General features: G+C 39.9%; 1 protein-coding gene across 9 annotated transcripts in view; it reads left to right on the top strand.

The window, feature by feature from the left end:
* Positions 1-15,546, top strand: part of SVIL (supervillin) — a 109,405-nt gene that overhangs the window by 25,924 nt on the left and 67,935 nt on the right. For all 9 annotated transcript variants that reach the window (XM_066628021.1, XM_066628025.1, XM_066628027.1 and 6 more), the window contains exons 2-5: positions 988-1,051; positions 7,740-7,831; positions 14,706-14,763; positions 14,899-15,050. In XM_066628021.1, the coding sequence (XP_066484118.1) occupies positions 988-1,051; positions 7,740-7,831; positions 14,706-14,763; positions 14,899-15,050 (366 nt within the window). The remainder of the gene's footprint in view (positions 1-987; positions 1,052-7,739; positions 7,832-14,705; positions 14,764-14,898; positions 15,051-15,546) is intronic.

Below are 15,546 nucleotides of genomic sequence, written 5' to 3'. Positions count from 1 at the left end.
CAAAGCACAATCCCAACTCTTCCACCCCTAGAGTTCTGCATTTGTGATTCATGTTTCAGTTCATTGGAGATAATACTGAAATGGCCTCTGAACACATTCACTTTCCACTGAGCAAGTTCAGCCTCCTTTTCCTCACTCTGAGTTAAGCTGAAGGACTTAACTCATCCTTCACAAGTGAGTCCCTGTGCAATATAATGTAATCCTGATTTTCCAATTCTCATCCAGTAGCTATTCAATTTAAAACATTGCTTTCCTCTTCCTCTAAGTCTCCAACTCTCTTGTCAGAGGCAAACGCTTGACTTTTTTACACTTATGCACACCCGCAGACAAAGGACTTCATTTGTGCTACAGCACAGTCTAATATGAATTTGTTTCTCATCACCAGGGCTGAAAAGGGTAGTGAACACAATCTTTCCTGCCACAAAAGAAGTTCATTCCAGATCTATATAGTGGAGCTCTATTTTTGGAGGGACTTCCCCATTCTTTCTTTAATCATCCTTGGGTGTACAACAGGGAGGAAGTTGATAAAAGATCTGTGTGTGTGTGTGTGTGTGTGTGTGTGTGTGTGTGTGTCCCCAGTTTCTTTGTGGCTTTGAAACCTTGCTGCCCAGAGGCCAATTCACAAACAGCAACACAGGGAAGTTCCATCCACAAGAAAACTTTTGATAATTTTTACCCACTTGCTTTGCTTTTGTACTTTCTCTGATGCATATGTTCTGAATGGAAAAAGGGGGAAGGGAAATAGGGTTGCCTGACAACATCAGAGTGCAAGAGAGGAAAAGGAAAGTACTTGCACATCCTAGAAGCAGTCTTCCTGCTGATTTCCAACCTAGTACTGGCTGAGGCAGCAGAGGCAGGGCCCATGGGAATTTTACTGATAATTAGTTAATTAGCTCATTACTTCAGTTCAAAGCGTAACTTCCTGCTATTTAAGCAATGCATGCTTTTCTCAAACATTTGTCATGATGCATTTCTTTTCTGTTCTAGATTTTGATAAAGGAAATTCGGTCAGGTATAAAACTCCCCGACTGCTCCAAAGGAGGACACTAAGGTAAAGTTTTACAACGGTTCTTGGTTAGTGAATGGATGAAAGTGAGAACAAAGAACTAGATTTCATCTTCAATGTCGGCATATTTATATAGCAAAACAATAAATTGACTTGTGGCAGCTTAAAGTCTTACAGATTTACTATGAAATAAACTTCCATGGGCCCATGTTGTGAGAAGCATAATGTGTCATTGTCAGTCAGCAGAAAAACTGTTAACGATTAGACCCAAAGACTATGGAATGCCAGAGATAGAAGAGGCCTGCAATATTTCTGTCAACATTCAAATATCACAATTTGCAAAGCTCAAGTAGAATATTACTGACAACTTTTACCTCCTTGTGGGACCTACTGTTAGTGTGCAAGCGTGCATGTGCGTTCCAGCCTGATAGGGATAACACTTCTCATTCAATGTTGATTCAACAATCAATCTGTTAGTGTGTGATGTACCACAAGATTAACAGCACAGCCTTATGCATGTCTACTCAGAAGTAAGCCCCATTGTTTCAACAGACCTTACTTCCTGAAAAGTGTGAGTAGGATTGCAGCCTCAGCCTGTTGCCACAAAACTCAAACATAGGTAGTCCTAGGTAGTGACATAGCTATTGGGGGGCGGGGGGCGGTCTGCCCTGGATACCACCCTTGGGGGGTTGTAACACCACAAATGCTCCAACATCGCTAACATCACGAAGGTTAGGAGTAACCCCACTATGTCATATACCGTTGGATGTGGAATTTCCAGCGGAATGCAATGCAGAAAACCAGGTTGAAATATCTCCTTTCTACCAAAAGTTAGGGCCAAAAAACCGGAAGCAAAAAAAAATGCATTTAACCCTATGGAAAATGAAACTGAGCCATATCGCGTGTTTACTTGTGAGTAGGCGAACATGCCATAGTTGATCGGAAAGGGCAGGCTGAGAGGAATCCAATGACATGAGAATGGTTCCTATCCAATGAAAGCAGCCCCAAAAGAACACCCAAGAAGTAAGTCCCTCCCTCCAAGCAGGCGAATGTATTGAGCCCTATAGAAAGCGAAAGTAAGCCATAGGGTCGCGTTTACTCGTGAGTGAGCAAATGTGCCTTGGCTCCTGGTCAAGTCAGGCAAAGAGGAATGCAAGGCTAGCTGCATGGCCCCGATCCGATGAAAGTAGAGCTCAACAAATGCTCCAGAAGGCAGCTTCCCCCCAAAGAATAAACCAGAGGCTTGAGCTGGTAAGGTGGGCACTGGGGAGGGCTGAAAATCTCACTGATTTATCTGTGTGTGTGTGTGTGGGGGGGTGTTATTGCAAGCAGGCTATAGAGAAAATTCACTTGGTGGAATAGTGCTGACTTCCCTTTATTTATCTGTTGTTGTTGTTGTTTTATTTAATTATTTACAATTATTTTACTTTATTTGATGATGACACTTCCAGCGATGATATCATTTCTTTCTAAAAAGTGGGTTCCAGTGTTAAAAGTTTGAGAACCACTGCCTCAACTCAAAACAGGCCAATGAGACATTGGGGGGGGGGGGAGGAAGTGACACCCTAGTGACCAAAATTCTGGAAATCGTGGCTTTTAGGAATAATACCATCATGTTATATACCATTTGATGCAGAATTTCATCCATTACTTGTATTCACTGCATTTATTTTTCTGGCCATTATTATTATTCATTCCTTGTCATGACTATTACTATCTCTGTCTTGCCTACCTCACAGGATTGTTGTGAGAAAAAAATAAGGGGAGGAACCATGCACACCACCCTGAGCTGCTTAGAGAAAGGGTGGTATAAAAAGTGAATTAATGAAACAATATATTTAATAATTAATTAATTTAATTAAGTCATATGGGGTGACAAAAATTATGGACCCCAGGTGTCAATTGACCTAGCTATGCCTCTGGTCCTAGGATATCTATAATGTCAGTTCCCGTCCATCACCTTGAACATTGAATGTTGCAGTCTCCGTCAGTGCTGAGAAAACACTTTGTGAAGACTTTTTATACTCAGATTCTAGTACAGGTTGTAGATCACGTCCTTGTTTGCTATGCTGCTGTGGGTTTTGATCACATTCTTCATAAAAAGTGAAGTGCCATAATGTAATGGCACTGTACATAATAGAATAGGCATTTAGAACTCCCAGAAACTGCTGTGGGTGAAATCTGTGTATTTCAATGCTCATTTCTGTAGGGCCCTAATAGGAATTAAGAAAATAACAACATAAATCATAATTATTTACAATAATATACAAAATACAAATTATATACAATATACAAAAAAGCATATCATAATTATACTTTTTGCATAAGACAAGAGTAGAAGATGTTAGTTCTGGATCTTGAAGGAAAGTGCCTGGGCAGTGAATAAGGTTTCTATGTGCCTTTGTGTGGAAAGCCATCCAGTTAAAAGCAGGAGAAGAAGTACCAATGCTCTCAGAGGGCTCTGGCTATTCCCGATTCATCAGCTTTCTTATACAGAGTCAAAGCATTGATCCATTGAGCCCAAAATTTTATACTGGGAGTCGTTCTCCAAAGTTTCAAGCAGAGTTATTTTCCAACTTTGTTATCCAAGAGTGATCCTCTTGGAATGCCATAGTACAGTGTTTTTCATTCATTTGTCCCCCACCATACCACTTTGCCTGGTCCACTTTTGGAAGTACCATCGGCAGTAACGCGATGATATTCTCACCAGTTACTTTCAGACTGGTAGGACTGACACAATATGACAAATACTGCTAAGAGGCTCAGGGTATACAGGAGGGCTCTTTCGAGCATGCCAAAAGTTTACGCTGGATCTCTGCCTGCCAACCTCCTACTCTGCTTGTCGCATTTCATTGCTGGTCTTGCTGCCAGGCAGTAAGGGTCTGGGGGTCATGTGAGTATCAACAGACCTCACCTCAAGTACCATCAGTGGTACGAGATTCACTGGTTGAGAAACACTTCCATAGATTTATCCTGGGGTCTTTGTCATGCAAACCATGACGCTGACTTTTAGGAAGAGTGATAGAAGAATTAAAAAGAAAAAAGAAAAAACATGCACCATGATGATAAAAAATAGGGAAGTGAAAAGAAGAGGTATATTAGTCATCTTTTTTTTCTTTTTAATTGCACAGTGTTATTAACTTTCCATGCAGAAATCCAAGGTGATGGCTTCTGCAAAAATAGCATATGATGAGCCCAAATGACAAAATGTAGTTCCCTATGGGTTTAAGTTAACAATGTTACTGACTGTTGGGAATAGTAATTGGGTTAATAGAACAGCTATTCAAAGACTACATGTTTCTGCAGCAGTGGAGAGCAGTCCTTTCTATCCTTTTCATCTTAAAACATTCCCTTTCCCCAAAATTGTTAGCCATTGAATGGGAGCTGAGTTAGGGGTCAAAGTTAAAATCAGTTAGCTGTATAAGAGTGCCCGTTTCTTAGAGCAGTGTTTCTCAAACTGTGGGTCGGGACCCACTAAGTGGGTGGTGAGGCAATTTCAGGTGGGTCTCCATTCATTTCAATATTTTATTTTTAATATATTATACTTGATGTACCATGGTATGTGACTTCATTTGGGCAAATGTTGCAGACCTGTACTTTTAAAAAGCTACTATGTATATGCTTTTAACAATGTTAGTAAATGGAACTTACTCCTGGGTAAGTGTGGGTAGGATTGCAGCTTAGGATTGTTAAAAATGTTCTTGCTTGATGATGTCACTTCCGGTCATGATATCACTTCTGGTGGGTCCTGACAGATTTTCATTCTAAAAGTGGGTCTCGATGCTAAATGTCTGAGATTTAAGAACCACTGTCTTAGGCAACTTACAAGTGCCAAAGGCCATCGAGCTATTTGTAGGCTTTCTTGAAAGTAACAAATATAATTATTTGTAACTTGTGACACTCTGCTCTCATGATCTTTTTCACAAACTATAATCTTAAGATATATTTTAGCTGAGGAAACTGGTAGCTTTTCTGTCGTGCTAGTGTTAAACATCTAACAATGGATCTGCAGGGGTGAAATTCAGGAAAAGTTGTATCATTGCATATCTTACTCATGCCAGAAAAAAAAATGCAAAGTGAAGAGCATAGATCTTATAGGACTGCTTCACGTCATTAAGTTCGAGATGTTGGCCCTGTTAGAAGCCCAGGCTGCACAACAAGTCATAAAATGTGGACATTCCAAAATGGACTGTTGTCAAAAAAGAATTAGAAATCTATTTATAACCCTCAGAATAGGATACTGTAATTTAAAGTGCCAGATCTTCTGAGGTGTGATTTTCAGTTTTATTTATAGAAGACGATGAGTTTCAAATTAGCTTGAAAATGTCTAGACCTGTAGCAAAGGAGGTTCCTCTAAGACAGTGGTTCCCAAACAGTGAGTTGGGACCCACTTGTGGGTCACTGATTTTTGGTAGGTCGCCAAAAGTTGATGGAATGATCTGATAACTAAATGCCTCAAGCCCTGAAGTTGTTTAAGTCATTTCTACCTAACATTGCATATATGCAACAGGGACCAAATGTGTACAGCTGTGGGCCGGGCAGAAATAGGTTAAAAATCAGATACTGTAACTAATTACCCTGCAAAGAACTCAGCTCCTGCAGTTTGCAAGCATGTGTAAATATAGGGATTTAAATGTTTGAGGGTCTTTTTCCTGGTTATTTTTATAAATAAATAAAAGCTTTCTAGATCTTTTTGTAAAGTCTGATAAACCTAGATGGGTTCTGGTAGAGTGTAGTTTTAAAAAGTGGGTCCCAGTGCTAAAAGGTTTGGGAACCACTGCTCTAAGAGATGGACAGAATATGAATGCAAATACTATGCTGTTAAATTTGTTGAAGGACAAATTGGAGGATAGTTCCAAACACAGCTGTAACTGGAATGCATGTTCTTCTGTGTTCATGAGTGGCATATCACGTCTTTAGATGGCATCACTGCTCATATAATAGACCATCGTGAACTTTTAATGAAAATCTGACAGAAATTTAATCTGGATCAATCTCCAAGTTTGGATCATACTCAACTTGTTTTAAATAAATGGATTAACCTCTTAATCAGGAGCACTCATAACTTTTTCAAATCTAATTTGGATTAATTTCCCAGGTATTCAACACAAGCCTACTTTAAAATCAGATTTGGCTTCCAACCTTTTGCATTGCAGTATGTCAAACTTGAGTACTGTATAGTGCAGTGCAGGTGTTGTTTGGAGCATATGCTAAGAGGTTTTTGTAATGTCGATTGGTTAACTCTAGCTATCCTTCTGTAAAGGTAAAAAGTACTCACAGACATCTCTGTACCTTTGTAGGCCTAACTATCTTTGTTAGGGTGTGTCTGTGTGCAAAAACAGCATGAGGAACAGTTCTGTAAATTTTCATGAGCTTAGAGCAGGGCTGTCCAAACATTTTGGCAGGAGGGCCACATCATTTCTCTTTCACTGAGTCGGGGGCCAGAAAAAAAGAATTAATTTACATTTCAAATTTGAATAAATTTACATAAAGGAATATATTAGAGATGGAACTTATATGAACGAATGAAGGCCTTGCAATAGCTCAAGGCCTATAAAAGGCCTTGCACAAAGCAAGGCCAGCCTTTCCTTTACTGTCACTGCTGCATCACACACATGAAACAGCAAGCAGTAGAGGGAGTCCTCAGCCTATAGCTCATGAAAGAGGTCGAACGGTCACTCTCACTCTGAGAGTAGTTGCGTTGGGCCAGCATGGGTTGCAGCAAGTATCTATAGGGCCAGAGGCTAACTGGAGACTGGTTGCTCCCTGCAGGCCAGATTGGGAGTTCCTGAGGGCTGCAAGTGGCCCCCTGGCCGGGGTTTGGGCACACCTGGCTTAGAGTGTAGAAAGGAGTTGTATAGAAATGAAAGAAAAGGGCTTCAGCTAAAGCAGTGTTACTCAAACTGTGGTTCAGGACCCACTAGGTGGGTTACAAGCCGATTTCAGGTGGGTCCCCATTCGTTTCAATATTTTATTTTTAATATATTAGGCTTGATGCTCCCATGGAATGTGACTGTATTTGGGGAAATGTTATAGACCTGTACTTTCAACAAGCTACTATATATATTCTTTTAACAATGATAGTAAATAGGACTTACTCCTGGATAAGCGTGGGTAGGAATGCAGCCTAGGATTGTTAAAAAATTTTCCTGCTTGATGATGTCACTTCCAGTCATGACATCACTTCCAGTGGGTCCTGACAGATTCTCATTCTAAAAAATGGGTCCCGGTGCTAACTGTTTGAGAACCACTGAGTTAAAGGTTTGGTAAGTGACTAGAGAATTTTAGTTGCAAAACATGTCTTGTAGAGTAATGGCTAAGATCAGGAATGTTGCAAAACTTCTTTTAAAAACAGAAAAATATTTTGAGAAAGTTAATATCCATCTTATGTGGTACTAACTTTTTCACTGAGAAACACAGGAATTACAAGAACTATGAGGGTGAGCCTAGTATAGACCACATACGCTCTTCCTAATCTTATGGGGTAAACAGGATAAAAGTTAGCAGCTAGATACATACCCAGAAAGTATAATACACAATACACAGATTTTCCTTGTTGCAATTGTGTTGAGAGTGATCTAACTCTTCACTGAACCAATGTTACAAGCTATTCAAGTAGCCTTGGATATAATATCAGTGTTCCCAGTAGCAAAACTGTTTATGTATCTTAATAAAGTTGACCAGGAGCTAAAACGTCCATAGCTTTGTTAAACAAAATGGTGGTGTGTTTCAGTTTTCAGAAAGAGTTTTCATTTGAGGACAAAGAGGAGCTTGCAAACAGCACTAAGGATATTGATGCCAACCTTTTAGCAGTGCTGCCAAAAGGTAGGTACTGTCTTGTTTTATTACGTAGATTTTCTTAAAGTCACTTTGAAGAGTTATCATAGATGTGAATTCTTTATAAACATTTTTAATTCTGTTCCTGAACAATGTCTATCCAAGGCAGGAGTTTCATTTTGAAATCATAATTGTTCATTTAAAATGAGATCATATCAGCCTTATTCTAGGATAGGACTTCAACACTGACCATTCCTCATTTATTATTTTTCACACTTTTTTACCACCAATCCTCCAAGGAGCTCAGATTGGTGCACAGCGTTTCCCCCCTCCTTTTGTCTTCACAAAAACCCTGTGAGGTAGACGAGGCTGTGAGATGGTGACTGGCCCAAGGTCACCCAGGAAGCTTTGTGGCTAAGCAGGGATTTGAACCTGTTCTTCCAGCCCTTAACTTGCTTTGCAACCAATGGTGAACATGAAGTCCACAAATGCTTTGCTTTTTAGACTATGTGATGAACAAACACAGCAGAAATTTAAAACTATGTATGTGTTTCTTAAAGAGTGATACTTTTTAATAGATTCTGGCTTTAGTCTAATCCATTCAACTTTGTCTTTGCAATGATTGTGAAGTTTTCTAGTTCATCCTCAGTCTTAAAGGAAGATTCTGCTCTCACCAGGCTTCTACAGAGAGGCTACTCATTTCAAACTGCAGTAGGGTGCCTGCTGCTCCATATTAATCATACAAGAAGCAATTATGTCCCAAGGCCATAGTCTGAGGATATAGCTTCATTAAGGGGATGCAGGTAGGTAGGTTTGGGTTGGGTCAGTACTGGGATGGGAGACCACCTGGGAATTCAAGTTAGCAAAGGTGAAATATAAATGTAAAATTTATAGAGGAGCAATTCTAGAAAAACTGCATGTGTGAGTCAATGATGTACTACAGGAGACTGCAATAGCAGTCACTTGGTGATTATTGCTGCCCCCAAGCCCCCAGACTCGTTCATTCTGTTGTTGAGGCACTCCACTGCTATTCCTGAGCACGCCATTGCCACAATGCTTTCCTGAAATCTCCAGTCTTTGCAAAGTCATCCATATTCTATGGCAGGGGTCTCTAAACTTTTCAGCCGAAGGGCCACGTCAAATATCTGGCATGGTGTCGAGGGCCAGAAAAAAAATTAAATATAAAATTTAAATAAATACATTAGAGATGGAACTTAGATGAATGACTGAAGTGAATGAATGAATGAATGAATGGGCTCAAATGTCCAGGATTTCTCCAAGCACCAACACAGCCCAAGAAATAGAGCACACATACTTAAATGGACCCCCATTTCCCCACCCTACAACCACAACTCTGGTTGTGTTTGGTCAAATGGGCCAGAGGCTCTCAGGAGATCAGAGGCTGGCCCCAGGCCGGACAGAAGCTCTCTGCAGGCTGCATTTGGCCTTTGGGTCTGGGTTTGGAGACCCCTGTTCTATGGCATAATGAAATGGTTATAGAGAGTGATCTACAAGATGCTGTTAGTTCCATTTCTGTTATGCTCTTCCTCTAAAGAGCTTAGGACAACATGCTAATTGAGTTTTCTCCTCTTCATTTTATTTTTACAACAGTCCAGCAAAGTAAAGTGACCTGGAAGATGGTAACTGTTCCAAAGTTACCCTGTGAATTTTGTGGCTGAGTTGGGATTTGAACTGGGGTGCCCCCCCCCCCATTTTTGTTCAATGTTCTGACCACATCAACACACTACTCTCTGTTGATATAAATTTATTTGCATGAAATTGTTGTGGAAATTAGCTGGCCTTATTCAATTACCAGGACCTCTGCTTAGACCTGCCTGTGTCTTGTGGAACAAACTGCAAATGGCTTTTAATTAATTTTGCTCTTAAAGCAGACTGTACAGCACTGCCACGTGTTGTATTTAAATGGATCTTTTCTCCCATCTCAAGAGTTCTGTCTTAATGTGGGACATTACTTGTATTTTAGGGAGACTATTGTCTTTCTAAAACCTTAAAACTCATTAACAGGCACAAAATATAGACAAAAGTCTTGCTTGGACCTGTATCTCTCATTGAATAACCCTGACATGTTTGTGGGACTCTTCAGCAGATGAAATGTGGATCTGCTGTAAATGTCACAGAAGTACAGGCTGTCCCTCACTATCCACTGGGGTTTTGTTCGGTGGATTAAAAAAACAGTGGAAAAATAGATTTAAAGACCTGCTTCAGGTTTCTTGCCCCTCCATTGCTTCTAATGGAATAAGGTCTTGTCTCAACATCCACAAGGGTTTGATTCTGGGACTCCCTGCTGATACCATAAAATGTGTTAAATTAAAGCAGTTTTAAAAAGTTTAAAAGTGTGTCCCTTTACAACTGTGGTTTAAAACAGCTTTTCCTACTGTTGTAGAGAGGCAGTCAGCAATTAGGAATGCAAAGGAATCCCTGTCTTTGCCTGGCTCATTTGAAGAGTGAAATGATCGCTTGCATGACTTTCTCTCTACAACAGTAAGAAAAGCAGCTTTTTAAATTGTGATTTTAAAGGGATGCATTTTTCTCCTTCAGGGATCAGCACGTTCCTTCTCATTTACAGTGGCCATTCATGTTGAGTCAAATCTGTGTATAACAAGGTTGGACCTGTAAATGCAATTTCAATGATATACAAGTTTCTAAAGTAAGATAATTAGTCTGAATTCAGTGCAAAATAACCAATTTAAGCCCCCTGAGCAGCATTCAAAAATGGATTCTTGACTTGTTGCTTTATTGGAGAAGCGTTGTTACCTATATTCTCTACATAAAATCCTGGACACTAGAGGCCCAGTCCTGAACTTCCTCAGTGCTGGTTCTGTGTGTCGCAAATATGCAGCAAGGCATGTCTGCAGCACCCAGAGAGGAGGGGCCACCAGTGCAGGGTCATTGCCTGTTGGGGCTGAGGCTCAGCATCATGTGGAGGGATAAGTAGTTTTGGCACAGGAGAGGTAGGGAATGGTGGGGACAGAGCAGGGGGAGGAACCAGGATGCTCTGGTGGATGCAGCATTGGCAGAGCAGCACAGACCTCCCAGCCAGTACAGCTGAGTTGTCGCGCACCTGCCTTATGGCATGTTTTTGGCACTCAAGGCTGGTGCAGTGACCACTCTGCCGATGGATCTCCAGGTAAGTATTGTGCTTTCAGCTGTGCTTTTGGAGGTCTAAAAGTTTATATGGTGGATCATACTCGTCCAGCATTTTGTGGGAAATGGACATGAAATTGTGAAAAGAATTGAACGTACAGGTAGCTTGCCTTGATAATACATATATTATATCAGTGTTGCTCAACATTTGTCCTCTACCCTACCACTTCACATGGTCCACCTATTCAAAGTATCACCAGAAGTAACTGGTGGTTACATTATTCCCAGTTACTTTTGGGTTGGGAGGCCAGATGCAATGTCACAAAAACCAGTAAGAGACTCAGAGTGTACAGGAGGGCTCTTTTGAGCATGGAAAAGCATGCTTTGGAGCCTCCTACCACTTTCTTGTGTTGCGTTCTTAGTCTCACTGCAGGACAGCAGATGTCCAGGGGCCCGCAAGTACCATCAGACACCATCTCTAGTATCACTGGTGGTATCAGTGGTATCTCACTGGTTGAGAAACACTATATTACATGTTACAGGAACAAGCATGATCCAATTGTCTATGGCTTTTGGCTATAATGGTTTTTCAGAAAAAAGTGCCTTTAATATGAGCAAACATGAATTTGCTTATGCCATACATCAAGGAACTATATGCTAGCAGGCTACCTCTCAGCTAGTTAAAAGGGGGATAGGGACAGAGTCACTTTAGGAAGATCACGGGTTAACCTATGTAATTGATATAACTGTCTGGAATCTCAAGTGTGGGAACAGTGTAATGTGGCCCAGGCTAGGTTTGTGCTATTTTTGTCTTGGTCTGGCTTAGAAAGGTGCTGGGGAGGTACTCCGAAAGGCCAGTTTTGTTATTTAGGCCTGCAAAACTTCAACAGAAACCCTAGCACTAATGGTAACCAACAGACAAGTGTTTTATATAGTTGAGGTTTATCCCTTGACCTCTTGGCAGGCTAGCAGCCAGGACACACATGTTTTGTTTCATTAGCATCATTGTATCTTTAGGGATTTTGATTCAGTGAAATGGTAACTAGTTCTTTAAATAAATAAAAAAAACTTGTGGCTGTTTGCAAGGTAGGTTGATGGTTCCAATGATAGCAATAAAATAGAAAGTAGGTTTGGAGCATGAACTTAAAAAGGTGTTGTCTGTCTGTAGGTGTTACTTTAAGAGGCCTTTGTCTCAAAAATTGGACTGAAATTGTATCCTGAAGGAAATGACTCCATCAGATATCCCAAAGCCTCTTTTAAAACTGATGCTATAATTTAGCTTTGGTGCCAGTTTTTTTTAGTGGTGCAAGCAGTAAAACCATATTCTTGTTGCGTGACCAGTATTGGGATTTGAAAATACAGAGAAATCTAGTCCTGACTCCAACCCATACAATATGTCTTCCCCATCCCCTCTCCTGGGTGTTGCCACTGACCTACAAAGTCTAGTTGCATTTCCAAGGGTTGGGTGGTGGTTTTTTTGTTGTATTTGCATTTCCTGGCTTGACAATACATGTCTTGGTCATTCACAAACTAAGTGAACATTACAACCTCAAGAGTTCTTCTCCTACTCAGACTATAAAATGAGTTCCTACAAATTTTCAGGACACTGCATAGCTGGGAGGAATTTTTCCTCATTTTAATCTGTTTTCGCTCACTATAAAAAGGACATGAAAATGTAGGCTAAGGAGGAATAGCCAACGGAGCCTGTAATAAAGCCCCTTGCTTAAGCTATTGGCTGCTTGTATTAAGGCAAGTTCAAAAAATTCATACCTTTACTCCCCTCCCCAGATTAGGAAGCATCATGCTTTTACCCACTGACTTCTAGAATTGTAAATGTTGCCTTTAGGGGACATTACTGTGACCCAATGGTGTCCAGAATGTAAATATATTTTAATATTTAAAAAATATTTAAATATTTTTATATTTAAACTGGTATCCAGAAAAAAAAAAATAGAGGAAATTTGAAACCAATGTAATAAAGTGCAACCAGTTTTGACTCAGTTTAGACCTCTTGGGAGAGATGGTATTTTGTAACAGTTGCCCCTGCGTTGAGGGGGCTTTGTACTAAAAATACAAAAAAGTTGGCAACCCAGGTTAGGCTGGATTTTGCATAATGAGAAAGGACACTGAATCACATTAGAAGCCAGGCTGTGCAAACTACGATGTCAGCGTTGATTTTATCTTAAATTCTGTGGTGCATGTTTATTTCAAATCTTGAAGCAGGTGAAAATTTGCAGAGCCTGTCTAGTGCCTGCTATTTTTTCTGTAAACTTAAACCTGAGAACTGACATTAGGTGATAGGAGAATATGAAGTGCCTTATACAGAGCAAGACCATTGGCCCTCCTAGCTTAGTACTGACTCCTACAGTAGGAAGAGCTTTCCAGGAACTTTGGAGAGATTCTTCCCATCGCATGCTGCTTTGTTTACTTTTACATGGAAATACTTGGGATTGAACCATTTAGTTAAGGCCTGAATAGTTTACCTGAACGTAGTTTACATTTACTATTAAAAATATTTATATACCACTTTCAACAAAACATTCACAAGCATTTTGCGAAGAAAAAAATCAGATAACTTAATGGCTCATTGTCTCAAAAAGGCTCACAATCTTAAAAAAAATGCAGAACACCACCAGCAAACAGCCATTAGAAAAGATAATTTGCTGGAGTGATGTGGGACAGTTGCGGTCTTCCTGTATAAGAGGAGTCGCAATTGAAAAAGTGCTTTTTAGCCCAGTTAGCGGGGGAGAGCAACTCTCCCCCGTATGAGTTATAAAATACATGTTATAAAATGCACTGCTTGATTTTTTCTTTCTTTCAATATTAGGAGCCCCAAAACATCAAATAAGAATATAACCAACTTTAAAAACTATGGAATATAATTTTTTTTCACATTCCTCTTATATTTAGCAGAGGAGAGCAACCGTCCCTCTTCACCCCAGCTTCACATCTTTTCCAGTGGCTGTTTCTGGAATTTTTTTATTTTAATTTTTAGATTGCGAGTCCTTTGGGGACAGAGAACCAGTCATTGATCTGTTTTACTATGTAAACCACTCTGTGTACTGCTCTTGTGGAAAAGCAGTATATAACTATTCTTAATTTGGATGGGAGACCGCCTGGGAATACCAGGTACTGTAGGCTTATACCATAGTCTTTCGAGACTGAAGGTTGCCAACCAACCAATAATTAATATTGGTTTCAAATATTATGGAGAGAATTAAACATTTAAGAATTAAACACCTCCCCTGGTCCAGTAAAATTCAGTTTCCTGCAAATTTCCCCTTTTTTCCTAAAATTCCTGATGTTTGTCATCTTGGAAGCAAGAGAGGCAGTTATAAATGACAATACATGATCATGGGAACATTCTGAACAAGAGTTTTACTGCACTGATAATTCTAGCTTCCTGCCTAATGTGTTCAAGATAGCTCCCAGTTTTAAATCTGTTTACAATCCAGTGCACATACATATAGAAGAGAGGAAAAGAAGCCAATTCAAGCATCATGACCATCACATGATAGAGGAGGAGCCAAATGGCAGGTGGTCCCAGTCAGGCTGTGATCTCATTGGCTAACTACAGTGTCAGTGAAATGGCTACAGAAGTGAAGTGTTGCTAATGCAAACTGTCTATTTAACAATTTTTCAAATGGTAAATTACCAAAACCAAAGAACAAAAAATACAAGCAAAAAGACTGATGTCTCTTCCTCAAATACAGCTACCATTTGATTTAATGCTTAACTATTTTTGTGAAAATCAGTTTTTCTGTTCACAGAGTTCATAGTTTGGAGTTTCTAATATTTGTGGGGTTTTGTTTTTTAGTTTCTGAATTAAGAAAACTCTTTGAACCAAATCAACAGGATACCTTGGAAATGAAAAGGTAAGTCTACATCTTTCTCTATATATTTGCCAAAATGCAGATGACTCAAATAATCTGTTTAAATTGCTTCTTCAGCTTTATTACAATTTTCTAGTTCCATAGTCAATATGTCTGGTACAACGTCTTCTTTCTCAGGAAGGAGAGGATAGCTAGGCGTTTAGAGGGAATTGAAAATGATGCTCAGCCCATCCTGTTGCAGAACTGTCCTGGATTGGTGACCCATCGTTTACTAGAAGAAGATACACCAAGATACATGCGTGCAACAGATCCATATACTCCTCACTTTGGTAAGAAATATATTTTCTGGTATATCATTAACCAAGCGCTACAGCAAATTTTCTGCCTGTACCTCTCCCTGATTCATAAACAATCCTTGCATTTTGTGTCTTTTACTTTTTTATGGAGGTGAACTAGAACAAAAGACCTTAAAATATACTTTAATGGTGTATTAAACAAAAGACCTTAAAAGACCTAAAATACAAAAGTCCTTCCTTTATCACTTGTACTACTTGACAGTACAAATGATCAAGTAGATGACTGCAAAAGGAAATTAAGCAAATTCATGGGGGTGAATCCCCTTCCTTTTAGCCATGATAGCTAAATACAACTTCCATGGTCAGAGGCAGCATATGGCTGAATACCAGTTGCTGGTGCAGAATAGCAGGAGGTGGATATTGCCTTTGTACCCTCCTTGTGAGCTTTCTAGAAACATCTGGGTGACCATCATGGAAGGTCAGCCTGCTGGACTAGATAGAACTTTTGATCTGATTCAGCAGGGCTGTT

This window comes from Tiliqua scincoides, chromosome 5 (assembly GCF_035046505.1).
Source record: "Tiliqua scincoides isolate rTilSci1 chromosome 5, rTilSci1.hap2, whole genome shotgun sequence".
Lineage (NCBI taxonomy): Eukaryota > Metazoa > Chordata > Lepidosauria > Squamata > Scincidae > Tiliqua > Tiliqua scincoides.
This window is presented reverse-complemented; position numbering and strand designations above follow the sequence as displayed.